This window comes from Lithobates pipiens, unplaced genomic scaffold (assembly GCF_037356315.1).
Source record: "Lithobates pipiens isolate NorthernLeopardFrog02 unplaced genomic scaffold, aLitPip1_a1.2 Scaffold_16, whole genome shotgun sequence".
In the NCBI taxonomy this organism is placed as follows: Eukaryota; Metazoa; Chordata; class Amphibia; order Anura; family Ranidae; genus Lithobates; species Lithobates pipiens.
In genome coordinates, this window is record NW_027507748.1 from 435,926,758 (window position 1) to 435,944,308 (window position 17,551).

The 17,551-nt window shown below is 41.5% G+C and overlaps 1 protein-coding gene across 5 annotated transcripts in view; it reads right to left on the reverse strand.

Annotated features, from left to right (window-relative positions):
- Positions 1–17,551, reverse strand: part of TBC1D8 (TBC1 domain family member 8) — a 117,537-nt gene that overhangs the window by 13,471 nt on the left and 86,515 nt on the right. For all 5 annotated transcript variants that reach the window (XM_077482643.1, XM_077482646.1, XM_077482645.1 and 2 more), the window contains 6 exons: positions 10,934–11,084; positions 10,499–10,713; positions 7,464–7,581; positions 3,103–3,388; positions 2,722–2,851; positions 2,356–2,454 (listed from right to left, as the gene is read on the reverse strand). In XM_077482643.1, the coding sequence (XP_077338769.1) occupies positions 2,356–2,454; positions 2,722–2,851; positions 3,103–3,388; positions 7,464–7,581; positions 10,499–10,713; positions 10,934–11,084 (999 nt within the window). The remainder of the gene's footprint in view (positions 1–2,355; positions 2,455–2,721; positions 2,852–3,102; positions 3,389–7,463; positions 7,582–10,498; positions 10,714–10,933; positions 11,085–17,551) is intronic.

Genomic DNA, 17,551 nt, shown 5'->3' on the forward strand with positions numbered 1-17,551 from the left:
AACACACTCAAAACACATACTGCAGCAGTCAGCCCTGGGCAGTGACCCCGAGCAGCTGCCACCGGCCTGACTGCCCCCTCCCTCCCACTCACGGGGCAGACCGATTCCCGCATTGGTACCACAGTGCCGCGCTACAGCAAGCCGCCGGGGACTGTATGTGTGTGTGGGGGGGGGGGGGACTCGGAAGACACAGAACTGGGCGACCTGCCCCTGGTGCACATATCCCCAGGGGTACACAAACCATGGGTTGAGAAACCCTGCTCTATTGGATTGAGATCTGGTGACTGTGGAGGCCATTGGAGTACAGAACTAATTTTCATGCTCAAGAGAGGATTTGAGCTTTGTGACATGGTGCATTATCCTGCTGGAAGTAGTCATCAGAAGATAAAGGGATAGACATGGTCAGCAACAATGCTCAGGTAGGCCGTGGCGTTTAAACAATCCTCAATTGGTACTAAGGGGCCCAAAGTGTGCCACAAAAATATCCCCCACACCATTACACCACCACCACCAGCCTGAACCGTCGATACAAGGCAGGATGGATCCGTGCTTGCATGTTTATACCAAATTCTGACTCTACCAACTGAATGTGGCAGCTGAATTTGAGACAACAGACCAGGCAATGTTTTTCCAATCTTTAATTATCCAATTTTGGCGAGCCTGTGTGCATTGTAGCCTCAGTTTCCTGTTTTTATCTGACACGAGTGGCATTCGGTGTTGTTTTCTGCTGCTGTAGCCCATCTTCTTCAAGTTGATGTGTTGCGCATTCAGAAATGGTATTCTGCATATATGTAACTAGTGGATTGTTTGAATTACTGTTGCTTTCTATCATTTCAAACCATCTGCCCATTCTCCTCTGACCTCAACAAGGCATTTTCATCTACACAACTGCCACTCACTGGATATTTTCTCTTCTTCAGACCATTCTCTGTAAACCCTAGAGATGGTTGCGAGTCAAAATCCCAGTAGATCAGCAGTTTTTTAAATACTCAGACTAATCCTTATGGCACCAACAATATGCTACGTTCAAAATCACTTAAATCCTCTTTTTCACCCATTCGGATACTCGGTTTTAACTTTAGCAATTTGTTTTCACCACGTCTAGATGACTAAATGCATTAAGTTGCTACCATGTGATTGACGGATTAGCAATTTGCGTTACCAAGCAATTGAACAGGAGTATCTAATAAAGTGGCCTGTGAGTATGCTTTAGTGCATTACTACACCATTCATTTTCAATGGCACACCAACACATTTACAGCTTGCTGCCCGCCCACAGTGAAATGACAGAGGCACGGTGCGGCTCTCGTACTAGGTGGACATCATATGACAGTGCGCCAGAACGGCCGCTGTTGCATGCTCCGCAGGGGAGCATAGCGCAGCGGTCGTGACCGTGCCGTGTTGCTAGGACACGCGGCACGACCGCGATCTGTGTAAAGAGCCGCGGCTCTTTAACCATGTGATCGCTGTGTCCAATCATAGCTGGTCAAATGTAAACATGGAAGTGCCGTGAATAGGCACTCCTTGCCTCACACTGACAGTGTGTGTGGCGAGGAGTGTCGATGAGCAGCATCTACTCGCAGGGGAGACCTGGGCAGGGAATCAGGGCACTGATCATCAGTGCCCTGATTACAGGAAAACCCCAGTGCCACCAATCAGTGCCCATAAGTGCAGCCTCATCAGCACACATCAGTAAAGTGACATTTTTGGTCTTTTTGTCCTTTTTTGTATTGCCTTTAGAAATAAATATATTAAAAGATTAAGTTCACCTTCTGAAAAAAAAAATAGGTGCACATTTTGTGCAGGTAAAAAATATGTGCATTTATTTTTGTTTTTTTACCAAGGAGCCTGCAGAGCATTGCACCTGCAATCAGCAGGGGGAGAGTGGGTGCATGCTGAACATTTTGCATGTTACACCCTAAATATGGCAGGAATTTAGACTATACTAGTTTAAACGGAAGGAAAAAGGTAGCGCTACAGAGCCAACAAACGTATCAATTGGCTGTCGGCTTGTAGTTCTCAATGAACTAACAGCCCTGTGGAGTGCCGTGCTGACTCATGGATTCTTCCGGTCAGATTGTATCTGCTTGCCCATATGGGATGTACAGGCACACAGATACTCTGACAGATCTGGAGGGCATCTGCATGGCACCAGTGATCTGCTGATCGCTGGTGCCATGCTTTACAGGCTCCAAAAAAATAAATGCACATTTTTGTGTACCTGCAAAAAAAATGTGCATTTATAATTTTTTTTCTAAAAAGTGACCTTCTCCTTTAATGAGGCTGAGGCCCAGGATGTGATGCATTGTTAAAAGATGGACAGATGGATAAAATATTACACAGCAGCATACTTACAACATTCTGCTTTGTAGTGTCCTCGTGGTTTTGGAGTACACGGATCCTATGCTTACAACGCAAGCTCTCAATTTGTTCCACAGAATTGTTGCCAAATTTCTGTAAACGAACAAGTAAATCTATAAGAATGTTTGAACTAGTTGTTAAATGTTACAAATTATTATGTACATGTGGGTTTTTATCTGTATAGGACAAGTCCCTAGCAAAAATAAAAATGACTTCCAGGCATATATCGATTACTCCCTGGCAGATGAAGTTTTACCATCAATGGATACATGAGATACAAAATCACCTTTGCTTTCAACGGATGACTTTTTTATTTTCTTTATTTTTTTTTTTACAGTTTTTATGACCCAAAACACATACCTCATATGAATCTCGTATTAAATCTGCAATTTCTGTAATTGGATAGGCCTCCTGCTCATTGTTTAGCACACTATGCCAGTTTCCAATCTGTGGCAAGGGACTCTCCTGGTTCCTGACATGCTCTAAAAATCTTCAAAGAAGTACATATATTGTTAGTGAGTCGTCTGTCCATTGACAGAGATATTAAGGCACATTTGAAATTTCTTTTAGATTCTGAAACCTGTCTTGGCTAGCTTACTATGGGCACAGTCCATATAACGACACATATCAGTAATGTAGACATGGTGTATGCATAATTTTGCTACATAAATAACTATTACTGCATTTTATCAGTTAATAAGTGGAAATGAGGGAGTGAAAAGGGGTAGCAGAATAAACAACCTGCTTAAGATCATTAAGGCTTGCCCATCATCTTTGCTGTTGCACAACTCGACAGCGGTAGCATCTAGAACAGCCAATCCGATCTGGAAAATGGCTTTAATGCCATCAAAGAAGAAACAATCCACAACGTTCACAGCGCTCTGCAGGGGCATAATACTGATGAATAAGGTGAGAAACCATGACAAAGATATGGAAGCCAGTGTGGATAAGTCCGTTATATGCTCAGCCAGCTCAGGAAGTTTCTCTTGTATTAGTTCTTCAAAGACAGACTGGTCAACCTGGGCTCCTGCCAAGAAAAAGAAACATCCATCAATCAGGCTTCAAACTCATCCAGAACAATGTAAAAATTCTCTGAGCCTCTACACTATTTTCAATGGTCTATTGTTGATGACATTTTAACGTACCGTAAATTACACTTCCAATGAACGCAGCTAAATGGGAACTTTATATTTATATTGCAGCTTACTAGTTATATCTGAAAACTGCATTTGTTTTTTATTTTCTGGCTTTTTTTCTCTTATTTTCAACTGGTGATCTGTCCAACAACACTTCCTACCCTAGGGTGTTAACACTTACCCACTATACCGATGTATATGGAAGAGCAGTGTCACCCTAGTATAGGAAAAGCGTTAGGACTACAAAGCACTCTAAATTACATGGTGTTCTGTAATTCACAGAGGTGAAATAAACAGGGCTGATAAAACTGTGTGAACAGGGAACTTGTGATAGATTTTTGAAAATGATCAACTTGTATTTTTTGCACTTATTGAACAGATATAACAAAATGCTTTTAATAGTATATTTAACAAACTGAAAGAGACCAATAAATGAAGCTCATGGTTAGGAATTAATTTTAGTGCACTTTAGTGCAAAGGAAGAGGCGCCTGCACACAAAAACATTTTTTCACTCGTGGTTAGTGTTTGGCTGAAGCTATTTATTATCAGTCAATTGTGTTTGCTTTTTTTAAAATCATAATGGCAACAGAAACTACCCAAATGACCCTGATCATAAGTTTACATACCCTGGTGATTTTGGCCTGATAACATACACAAAAGTTGACACAAATGGGTTTGAATGGCTATTAAATGTAACCATCCTCACCTGTGATAAGTTTGCTTATAATTAGTGTGTGTATAAAAGGTCAATGAGTTTCTGGACTCCTGACAAACCTGTGCATCTTTTATCCAGTGCTGCACTGACATTTCTGGATTCTAAGTCATGGGAAAAGAAAAAGAATTGTCAAAGGATCTGCGGGAAAGGGAATGAACTGTACAAAAGAGGAAAGGGATATAAAAAGATTTTCAAGGAATTGAGACTGGCAATCAGCAGTGTTCAAACTCTAATCAAGAAGTGGAAAATGAGGGGTTCCGTTGAAATCAAACCACGTTCAGGTAGACCAACTAAAATTTCAGCCACAACTGTCAGGAAAATTGTACGGGATGCAAAGAAAAAACCACAAATAACTTCAGGTGAAATACAGGACTCTCTGAAAACATGTGGTGTGGCTGTTTCAAGATGCACAATGAAGAGGCACTTGAAGACAGATTGGTTGCATGGTCGAGTAGCAAGAAGAAAGCCATTACTACGCAAATGCCACAAAGTATTCCACTTAAAATATGCCAAACAGCACAGAGACAACCCTCAAATATTCTGGCACAAAGTCATTTGGAGGGATGAGTCCAAAATGTAGCTTTTTGGCCACAACCATAAACTGTACATTTGGAGAGGAGTCAACAAGGCCTATGATGAAAGGTACGGAGGTGGATCGCTGATGTTTTGGGGATATGTGAGCTACAAAAGGCACAGGAAATTTGGTCAAAATTGTTGGCAAGATGATTACAGTATGTTATCAAAAAATACTGGAGGAACATTTGCATTCATCAGCCAGGAAGCTGCACATGGGATGTACTTGGACATTCCAATATGATAATGATCCAAAACACAAGGCCAGGTTGACCTGTCATTGGCTATAGCAGAATAAAGTGAAGGTTCTGGAGTGGCCATCTCCATCTCCTGACCTCAATATCATTGAGCCACTCTGGCGAGATCTCAAACGTGCAGTTCATGCAAGACAGCCCAAGAATTTACAGGAACTGGAGGATTTTTGCCAAGAGGAATGGGCAGCTTTACCATCTGAGAAGATGAAGAGCCTCATCCACAAATACCACAAAAGACTTCAAGCTGCCACTGATGTTAAAGGGGGCAATACACGGTATTAAGAACTGGGGTATATAAACTTCTGATCAGGGTCATTTGGGTAGTTTCTTTTGCCATTATGATTTAAAAAGAGTAAACACAGTTGATTGACAATAAATGGCTTCAGCCAAACACTAACCATGAGTGAAAGAAAAGTTTGTGTTATTCATATTCTCTGAAAAAAAGAAATCAAATTCTGCCAGGGTATGTAAGCTTATGAGCACAACTGTATCTGTTGATCCTACCAATACAGTAAACCCTTTATTTTTTCAACTTCCTTTAACAGGGAGAAAACACTGTTCTTTTTGCAGCTGCACTGTCACCCTGTGAACAGGGTAGTTTTAGGTAAGTATGGCGTTTGGACTTTAAGCCGTAGTTCACATTGGAACAATTAGTCATGCAATTTGACCTGTCAAATTGCAAGTCAAATTGCAGCCTATTGCCAGCAATGGTGCCGTTCCAATCAGTGCTACACCGACTTTTGTAAAAGTAGTTCCTGCACATCTTTTAGCGACTTCGGGTGTGACTTCAATAGACATCTGTGCATGAAGCTGCACAGATATCTTAAGTCGGACCCGAAGATTCACTGAAATGCGGCTTTAAAATTGTGAGATTTCAGATAAAGTGTCACGATTTCAAAGCCGTGTTCAATGTGAACGAGGGCTAAAGATGAGTTTAGTGAAAAAATATAGTTCCTCTATAGCTGCGGTCACATCAATTACCCATAATGAAGTATGCCCCAAGTATTGCAGATTGCTGCTGCTTTGTGTAGAAATCAAATTGGCAGTGTGCTCAGTCCGTCACAGAAGGGGTTAATAATCTTTGCATAATCAAGCTGAACTACATTCAATACTGAGACAGAGAACCAACCTCCTCCTTCCCTCTAATCCATTGATAAGAATTTTTAACACTGATTGTAACAGATCTCTGAATGTATGAGAGAATCCTGTCATTCATCCCGCTCTCCCCATTTCAGAAATTACACCATTACACACTGTAAACAATTCATGGGTTTTTCTTAATGGTTGAAAAATGAGGAAGGGGCGACTCCCTGTTGGACTGCTTTGAATGCAGTTCAGCCCGAAGACCCAAAGTTATTAACCCACGCCGTGTCAAAAATTCAGCGACAGGAAGAGGATTGTCATCTTGGCAGGGAAGATTTCTACACAAAGTAGAAGTTTGCACAATGTGAGACAAGCTTCATTACAGGTAAGTAATGTGACCGTAGCTATAGGGGAAAGCTTAACTCCAGGATAGCAATGGAACAGTAATAGAAACACTTTTCTTTTAGAGCCAAGTTACTAAATGCTATACATTTTTTGCTATAAATTATTACTAAAATACAATATTTTTAGCATTTTTTTAAGCATTTGACTGGAAAACAACCATTGCTCAGCTAGATTATGCAGCTATGCTTAAATACAGGATTCCCCTAAATAGTTTCACAATGAGTAATAGCAACTTAGGTAAATCTTAAAGATCTGCTTTTACTAACACTGTGTACCTCTTACCAGGAAGAAGCTAATTTTTAAGTACAGGGCTATCCTGCACTGGCTCTAAAAACATGTCAATTCTTAGACCATTTATGTATGGATAGCTGACATGATCTATTGAATACATGTGCAGTATTAGATAGCCTTGTTAAAGCATGTCTTTGTGTATGCTGAGTGGCCCCTCTGAAGAACATCAGCTGGAAGACTAATGGTTGCCCTAGAAATGGCCTTATTCTACATCTTTCAGAGATGAGAGGAGGAGTAGTTCTGCAGTCCAGCAGGGGAGAACTCAGGCAGGGCTGATAACACTGCATGGGGTTTTAGTGCACTGGAGCACACTGGGTTTCTGGCAGGATCAATGGTTATTTTCCCATACATGCACCAGTTCTAAAGAGATAACACATTAACTAAACGTGCATGTAATTTAGAGATGTAATATATATGTTTTTATCTTGCCCAGACATACACTTTAACATTCATTTCATAATGCAATACAGCTACAACTGGGAAAATGTTTTTCATATCACAGTAATAAAAGTTCTGCATTTGTAATCAGCTAATCATGGTTTCCAAAGCTGATGCAAGAGATATTAAAAAGAAAACAAATATAGGTTAATTTTCTGGTTAACCAGAATATGGCAGGGTCCCATCAGTCAAAAGCATGAACTCACCAAGGACCCTATGATTAAAGTAATCAGGCAGCATCCTTTCACACACAGCAACCAACAGCCAAAATGCCTCTTCCTCTTTGGCATACAGAAGTAAAACTGAAGTCAGGATATTCATAGACTAATATGGGAAGATGATATAGAGGGAAAGGTTAATTGCAGGGTAAGATAAATGTACAAGAAATAAAAACGAAAATAAGCATATAAAACACATAAATATGGGAGTTTTGACTGGTAACAAGTTAATATTGTATTTCACAAAAGGACAACAATTATGCTGAATAGCTCAGTTAAATGAAACTTGTCATGAAAGAAATACATGGGTTAACATTGCTAATTTCTTCCTGAAAATGCTAGTTCCCCGACTGCTTTTACTTTCTGAGACCAGAATAAGCCTGCAGCATTTGAAGCCTGAACTACACAACTAAAGTACTCACATATACTGTACAAGTGATAAAAGCACTTTTAAACCAAACCTTCATGTAACCTATAGGCATTGTTGAGAAATTAATCTTCAAAGCTCAAAATGGGGCACTGAAATCTTAGCTCTTACTTTTTAGACTCCTTTCACATTGGCAGAGTCCGTCAGCAGATCCGCCCACTTAGCAGGGGATCTCGCCAATGATCCTGTGTCCTCTATGGGGTGTCAGATGGAAATGGACCACCTGGCTTCGGGGAAGCATGTAAATGGCTTACACCTATAGCAAGGGCATTATTCAACTTTAGTCAGAGCTGCACAGTTTTATCTACAGACACCATTTATCTGCATAAGCATTTTTTTGTAAAGGTGAACTAACCCTTTAAAGCGGGAGTCCGCCGGGACTCCGCGTTTTTTTTTTTTTTTTTTTTAAAAGCCAGCAGCTACAAATACTGCAGCTGCTGACTTTTAAAATAGTGACACTTACCTGTCCAGCGCGCCCGCGATGTCGGCACCCGAAGCCGATCTCTAGATCGTCTGTCGGGTGCTGCCGCCGCCATCTTGGGTATGGGAATCAGGAAATGGAGCCTTTCGGCTTCATTTCCCAGTTCCCTACTGCGCATGCGCGAATCGCGCTGCGCAATAAGGACGGTCCCCGCTGCCTCTGGGATCTGTGTGTTTCCCAGCAGGCAGCGGGGCACTTGCGGAAAGGGGCGTAATCTACGCCCCTTTCCGCAGAGAGCTATCCCGGAAGTGGGTGCAGAATACCTGTACTGTACAGGTATCTGCACCCCCCTCCCCCCTGAAAGGTGCCAATTGTGGCGCCGGAGGGGGGGAGGGTTCCGATGAGCGGAGGTCCACTTTAGGGTGGACCTCCGCTTTAATTTATTTTATATGCTAATCATGTAACGAAATCAGTTTGTGTACAGACAGCCCTAACCTTCCAAGCCAATGATTATATTTTATTCAGTTGAGACATATACGGTGATAAAACAATAAAACAATTAAACAATAACTGCAGGTGCAGGAAAGAGGCTTTCTGTAAAGCTGGCCATACACAGTTCGAATCTCGACCTGTTCCTGCTGAACTGGCCGAGAATCGAACTGTCTATGGTTACCCTAAATTTTCTTTGGTCTCATTAATAATCCAGGCAATGAAGCTCACCGATTGGATTATAAAGATTTGGCTATATGCACTTGCAGCCAAATTTATCAGAGAACCAAGCTGCCTGAGATAAGCTCAAGTATAACCACCTCAATACAGGGGACTTATACCCCCCTTCATGCCCAGGACAATTTTAAGCTTTCAGCGCTGTTGCACTTTGAATGACAAATGCACAGTCATGCAACACTGTACCCAAATTAATTTTTAATACTTTTCTTCACACAAATAGAGCTTTCTTTTGGTGGTATTTAATCACTGCTGGGTTTTTTATTTTTTACTAAAAAAAAAAAAAAAAAGGCTGAGAATTTTGAAAAAAAATAAAACAAATTCTAAGTTTCTATCAGTAAATGTTGTAAATAAGTAATTTTTCTCTTTCACTGATGTGCACTGAGGAGGCGGCACTGATGGGTACTGATGAGGAGGCACTATTATGCGGCACTGATAGGCAGCACGGATAGGCAGCACTGATTTGTGTCACTGATGGGCACTGATTGGTGGCACTCATGGGCACTTCTGGGGATTTACTGTAGTCAGGGCACTGATGATCAGTGCCCTGATTACATGCCCTGTTGTCTCCTGCAAGGAGATGCTGCTGATCGGCTCTCCTAGCCGCACACTGTCAGTGTGAGGCGATATAAGCCGATTACCGGATCTTCCTGCATTTACAGATGACCAACTGTAATTGGACACAGCCGATCACATGGTTAAAGAGCCGTATCAGCAGCCCTTTACAGAGATCAGGGTCACGCCGTGCCCTAGCAACATGGTTCAGATTTTCGGGTGCGTCATATAACGTCCACCCAGAACGAGAGATGCACCTTCCCTCCATCATTTGAAGGTGGGCGGGTGGCAAGTGGTTAAAGTGATACTAAAGTGACACTTTTATTTTGGTTACAAAATAATAAATATGTCATACTTACCTACTCTGTACAGTGGCTTTGCACAGAGCAGCCCAGATCCTCCTCTTCGACGTTCCTGGCCCCTTCTTCCTGTTGGGTGCCCCCACAGCAAGCAGCTTGCTATGGAGGCACCTGAGCCGCTGCTGAGTGTGTCCATTCAAACACGGAGCCGCGGCCTGGCCCTGCCCCCTCTCTCTCATTGGCTCATTGACTTTGACTAACAGCAGTGGGAGCCGGTGGCACTTCGCTGCTTTCTCAGCCAATGAGGAGCTAGAGTCCCGGACATCCGAGTCTCTTGTGCAACATCGCTGGATCAAGATGGGGCTCTGGTAAGTATTGAGGCTGAGAAGGGCTGCTGCACACAGAGGGCTTTTTATCTTAATGCAAAGAATGCATTATGATAAACAAAACCTTCTGCCTTTACAACCACTTTAAGTGGGTAGCTAAATCTCTAGTTGTATTTAAATTGATGCTTAAATAAGATTGTTTTTACTGCCTTAATTTAAAAGCCATTCCTTTATACCAAACAAATGTTCATTCCAATGCAATGCATCACCTGACAGTATCCTATTTTGGGGTTCCTGTTGGCATATGCAGTGAGTACTCTCCTGAGAGCAGCAATGCCAGTTTCATTCTGGAAGGCTGGATGCTCTGGAAGCGAACGATGGAGATCACGTTCTATCTCATCAGTCACCATGCAGCACCTGCCCATTGATTCCTCCACCAGTCTGTTGTAGTACCCTGGGTGAGTGGCAAGGTCTGTTACTGCATCTAGTAGAAAAAAAAAAAAAAAAAGACTACCATTAGATTACCATAACCAAAGATTACCATTTACTCGTGACTTCCTTTAATATTATGTTTTGTTATATTTGGAACATACTGTAAAGATGACATTTTGTCAGCATATGTCTTTCACTTATTTGTACGGTTTTACAAACAGCAATCAAATAACTCACACTTCTTTTTATAACTTAGGTGTTATGTGAGTCACCTGAGAAGATGAGCCACAGTTCCCCTCGCAAGGATTCGGGTATTCCCATAGCAACAAGCTTTCGGATCTTTTCTGTACGAAACATGCAAACAGTTCTTCCATACTCAGCAAAATGATCCGTCCACAAACGCTCTTTTATCTGTTCCCGAGTCTGAAATGAAAAATAAAGCAGAATACATCAATTCATGTTATAATATTATCTCTGTAATTATGGTTCCCTCTGCAGCCATTATTACATTAGATGATCATTAAGTGCAGCATCCATTATCTGAACCTAAAATTCCACATATCCAACTATTTTCTGTATATGACCATAGAACAGCTTTTTCAGTCATGAAGAAAGTTAACTGCCAATTCATTTGGTGTATGAGTTAGTAGGTATAGAAAATATTCACCCCCCCCCCCCCCCACTGTTTTTGTTTTATCCAGCTGTATTTACACATTGCATCTTCTAACATCCAAGTGAAATATATAACACCAACATGTCGGAAAAAAAACAGAATCACTGATTTGTAAAAAGGATCAACCCCCCCCCTTCTAAAAATCAGGTGTAGTTAATTACCTTCTCTATGGCACAGAAAGCCATCTTACTTTCAACTGTGATCAGCTGTGGACATTTTAATTAGCTCAGCATGAAAAGAGCTTTCCTGGAGCATTTCAGTCCCTGATAGTGCAAATGAACCAAACAATCAACTATGGGTGGCAAGGCACTGTCAAAAGATCTCCGGGATAAAGTTGTGGACAGGCACAAGTCAGGAGATGGATACCAACAAAATTCAAAGGCTTTATTAATGCCTAGAAGCACAGTGAAGTCTATTATTAAAGAGGAAGTAAACCCTGATGGGTTTACTTCCTCTTTGATTCCCTGCAAAGGTAAAGCATAATGGACTACTATGCATCGCATAGTAGTCCATTATGTGTCACTTACCTGACACAGGAGCCAGCAAAGTCACCGATGTCCCCTGTAGTCCGGAGCCTCAATCTTCTTGTGTGGGTCTCGCTATCATTCGTCGGAGCCACGATGATGTTACTTCCACGCATGGGAGCCGCCACTCGCAGCATATTCCGAGCGTCCATCTTCTTGGTGGGTCTCTGTGGGTCTCGCTGCTCCGGCGCTGTGATTCGCCGGAGCAATGATGACGTCGCGCATGCGCACGGGAGCCGACACTCGCGGCATATCGCTGCGATATGCGGCTTACCCAGTGCGCCTGCGCGCCGTTGTGTACGGCACATGTGCCATAGACAGCGGTGGCTGTCTTCAGGTAAATATCTCCTAAACCGTATAGGTTTAGGAGATATTTCTTGGACCTACAGGTAAGCCTTAATCTAGGCTTACCTGTAGGTCAAAGTGGTTTGTAAGGGTTTACAACCACTTTAAGAAGTGAAAGGTATTTGGTACAACAAAGACCTTCCCTGGATCAGGACATTGCTCCAAACTGGATGAAAGGGCCAGGGAAAAACTGGTCAGAGAGGCTACCAAGAGGCCTACAGCAGCTCTGAGGTAGTTGCAGGAATGTATGACAAAGAGTGGTCATTGAGTGCACGTGACAACAAAATCACAAATTCTCCACAAATGTGGCTTGTATGGGAGGGTTGCAAGAAAAAAGCCACTCCTCAAGACAGACCGCATGCAGTCACGACTGAGCTTTGCCAAAATGCACCTTAAAGATTCTGAGGCCACATGAAAAAGGTGTTATGGCCTGATGAGACTGAAATTTAATTATATGGCCTCAACACCAAACGTGGTGGAAATTCAATATAGCTCACCATCCAAATAATATCATTCCTACAGTAATGCATGGAGGTAGTAATATCCTTTTATGGGGTGTTTCTCTGCAGCAAAACTGTAGCAATTGTCAGGATAGATGGGGAAATGGATGGAGCAAAATACCATCAAGTTCTTGAGGAAAATCTGCTGCCCTCTGCCAGAACATTGCCAATGAGAAGGTGGTTTACCAAAGGACACAGCAAAAATTACCACACAGTGGTTGAAGGAGAAAAAGGTGAATGTTCTTGCATTGCCTAGTCAGATCCCAGACTTAAACCCCCTTAAAATCTGTGGAATAATTTGAAGACTGCAGTCCACAAATGGTCACCATAAAATTTAAGAAGAAGAGTGAGCAAATATTGCAAAGTCTAGCTGTGCAAAGTTAATAGAGACATATCCCAACAGAATAAAGGCTGTAATTAAAGCAAACGGCGGTTAAACAAAATACTGACATGGGGGGGGGGGGGGGGTGATCCTTTTTCCAACTCAGTGAATCTGTTTTTCAATGGTTTTAATTTTTTTATGGCATGTTGGTGCAAAGCAACAAAATGTGATTTTAAAAAGGGGTGATTATTTTTTGTATCCACGGTCTATTTATTTGGAGTGAGATGGATGATGTAAATAGTCTTATCAATGGATTATTTTAGAAATCTTTTTCTATGTACAATGTGTAATTATATATGTATAGAAAGACAGGTACATGTGTTTATTACATACTCAGGCTCAGCTTCCTGTTCTGTTTGCAGTGCTACACAATGATTAAGCTTTACTGCTCTCTTTCTTAAAATTCAAATCAAGTTGTGGTTAATATCTTAACAGCTAAAGAGATTACCTATCCTCTACTGGCTAATATACAGATATATAAATTCAAATAACAAATAAATGAAGGAGCAAGCTTGTAAACATGATGGTTATATAAATAAGAAAAGGCTTCAAAGCAATAAAGTACATTGAATGCAGCATAAAGTGATTGACTTGAAGCAGATCAAAAACAAAAAACAAAAATGTGATGCTTGCAAATCCTTGGCTGCCATGACTGCATTAATTTTCTGTTTTTTATTTTAACCCGGTGACCTGCCCAGTAGCATAATTCCTGTCTTAAAGTGGCACCTCTTAAAGGAGAAGTCCAGCCTGAACTCGTTTGGCTAGACTTCTCCCATGGGTCACAGGAATCAGTCCAGGTACCATGTCATCACGACAATAAAGTCTGGATCAGCCAGGACCGACACTCGTCTCAGCCTCCCAGCGAGCCGCTGAGACAGCCACTCCTAGCCCCACCATAGCTCAGTGAGTGTGGGGGGGGGGGGGGGCAGAGTGGAGAGCTGCTGATTGACAGTCGGCAGCTCTCTGCTCGGAACGAGCCATCGGCGATGTTTGATCGCTTGGTTTTCAGTGCAGAAGCGGCGGGAGACAGATGCAACATCGGACCGATGCTGCATCCACCTAGGGAAGTATGATTCTGGAAAAAGAACAACAAACATACTTGTCTTTTAATGGTGGTGCAACAGACACCTCCTCAGAGAGCAGCACTGTCCGGAAAGGGCAGTTAGATGGACTTCATGTAAGTCACCACCAATTTAAAGCCCAACTCCAGTTAACACTTTTTTTCTCTTTAAATTGTTTTTATTTCTTCAAAAACAAGAGCGACAGTTAATGATTCACTAACAGTTTCTTATTAGCATACGTTAAAAAATACGTATATCCAAAAGGTACTGTAATTAAACAAAATGGGTTTAATGGGTTTACTTCCTCTTTGATTCCCTGCAAAGGTAAAGCATAATGGACTACTATGCATTGCATAGTAGTCCATTATGTGTCACTTACCTGACACAGGAGCCAGCGAAGTCACCGCTGTCCCCTGTAGTCCGGAGCCTCAATCTTCTTGGTGGGTCTCGCTATCATTCGTCGGAGCCACGATGCTGTCACTCCAGCGCATGCACACGGGAGCCGCCACTCACAGCATATCACCGTTAACTGCGGCGTGCTCAGTGCACCTGCGCACCGCTGTCTACGGCGCATGCGCCGTACACAGCGGTGCCTGTCTTTCGGCAAATATCTCCAAAACCGTGTAGGTTCAGGAGATATTTCTTGGACCTACAGGTAAGCCTTAACCTAGGCTTACCTGTAGGTCAAAGTGGTTTGTAAGGGTTTACAACCACTTTAAAGGGGTTGTAAAGTAAAAATTTTTATTTTTTTAAAATAACAAACATGTCATACTTACCTCCACTGTGCAGCTCGTTTTGCACAGAGTGGCCCCGAACCTGCTCTTCTGGGGTCCCTCGGCGGCTGTCTCTGCTTCCTCCCGCAGGTGCTTCTCACGTTAATGCGAGCTCCCTCGCATTGGTGAGAAGCACTGCGGGCGCGCTCCCGTGATACAGCCGGCGGCTATAGCCGCTCGCTGTATCACAAGGCCCCGCCCCCCGGCGCGCTGCGTCATTGGAATGCATTAAGGTGAAAAAACATTTACCTTTACAACCCCTTTAAGCTGTTATATTCAATATGGAAGAGATCAGTTACAAGTTACAGTTCTTTAGATAATTAGAAGCTCTAGTGTGGATCATCCAAGCTTGCCAAATCACTAATATAATTTGGAATTAATGGATTTATACACTTGGCTATCATGTCACTCTACACATAACCCTCAGCCAGCGTATTCACCTCAGGTATTGTCTCTAGAAGATTCAATTTAAGTAATGGGACTAGACAGGGGTGCCCTTTATACTCCTTATTTTTCATTGGCAATTAAACCATTAGCGGAATTTATACGTATAAACCCAGATATTAAAAAGGTATAAAAATAGGACAATATAAAACAAAATTGGCCTATTTGCGGATGATATTATCCCATCAATAACTAACCCTGATACCTCATTACCTGCTGCACAAAAACTACTAGAATGGTATGGGAATGTGTCTTACTACAAAATCAATCAAAACAAGTGTCATGTACTACCAATGAACCAAACTACTGACCTAACCAATAATCTGCGTGAAAGATATTGTTTTAATTGGGATGGAACATCTTTATCGTATTTAGGAATTAAACTTGCCTACCCAACCTTCAAATTATATGAGGTCAATTTCCCCATACTTCTAGAACTAATTCACAAAGACCTACAAAATATTTTGAAAACACAACTTACATGGGTAGGGAAAATAGCAGCATTTAAAATACAAACACTACCCAAAACCCTGTATTATTTTCGTTCCCTCCCTATTGTAGCTCCTAACAAAAATGTTTTATGTAGATTAATACGAAACTTGAAAACGTAATCTGGAATGGTAAAAAAACCCAGAGTGGCATGCTCTATACTCACTTCCACCAAATTGGAAGGAGGAATGGGACTACCAGATGTTAGAAATTACTACTTACGACTCATTACTAGATCAAATGAAGTATTGATTTTCCTCTTCGGAGGACAAACCATGGACATTGAAATAGAAGTAACTTTAGGACACGATATGTATGTACTGTCTTTGGGCTAGCCATTTGATCATTAAAAAAATGTTTATTTCCAACCTATTTAGTATTAAAGCCACTCTGATGGCATGGAAACACATCCTGTCAAAAACTAAAATCTGGGACAAAAATGATGCACTACTATTGCCTGTAAAAATACTAGACTATTGTATCTTCAAAAAAAACTGGATTACACAAGGATATAACATGTATAAAGACTTGCCTTCGCGATACAAGTAATTAGTGTCAGGTAAAATTGTAAGATGCTCTTGCTTAAAGAACTTCATGCCCGATAATATAATGATCCCTACAGTTATTTGGCAATATCTAACTAATCGTAGAGAACAAGAGGAAAAGGGAAATTTCCATATTCTATGACCTCCTGTCTGCATCCCTATTCTATGACCTCCTGTCTGCATCACACCCCCCCCCCCCCCCCCCCCAGTATAAAAAATCCCCACATGCTTAAATGGAAAACAGATTTATTGCAGAATTTCTCAGGAGACCAATGGAGGAAAGCAATCTTAATATTTAGGAAGGCTTTCTCTTGTACAGATTATTGGGATAATTCTCAAACAATCCTAAATAGATGGTATTTGACTCCATACAGATCATCGAAAATGTACCCCTCCTCCTCACCGTTATGTTGGAGGTACAATGAATAAATAGGAAACCTATACCACACCCTAGGGAGCTGTAAAAATGTACATAGTTTCTGGAAAGCCATCTCCACATTCATAGTGGATCTCACTGGTAACTTAAGTAATCTCACTCCTGCTATGGCCCTATTAGGAATAAATCTCGACACCTACCCTCTAACATTTAGAACAATAGTAGCCCATATACTCATAGCAGCAAGGATTACAATATCCAGTATGTGGAAATCTTTTGATGTTCCGAACTTATCCAATGTTATTGTTAGTCTGAATATTCAAACACAATATGGGCTGATGTTGGCACTGCAGTTAACACTTTTAAGTAGTTACAGCAACTGTTTTCCTTTTTAGATAAAAGGCATTAAATAAATGCATAAAAGCTGACCATTGTAAGCATCATGGTTTGTCTCAATCCTTCAAATTCCGCTTTTGCTAGACAGCTGTTACAGGAAATGTAATACCAGGAGAATCACCTAGTAAAAACTAATTTACAGAGGGGATTTAGAAAAACAAGTGCAATCACTGGCGAACAGCAGGCTGAGTTCCCAGCACAGCTAGAAAAACCTTTATGTTTAGAGTGGTCAGTTTTCAATAGGAAAGAGGGACTGGTAGGAAACACCAGGTATTTCACTCAAAGGAAGCAATACAAACAGAACAGGATACTTTCTCATACAAGTACATGGTATATCAGCCACATATCAGGCATATGAAATGTTGAGTTTACATTTAAAGTA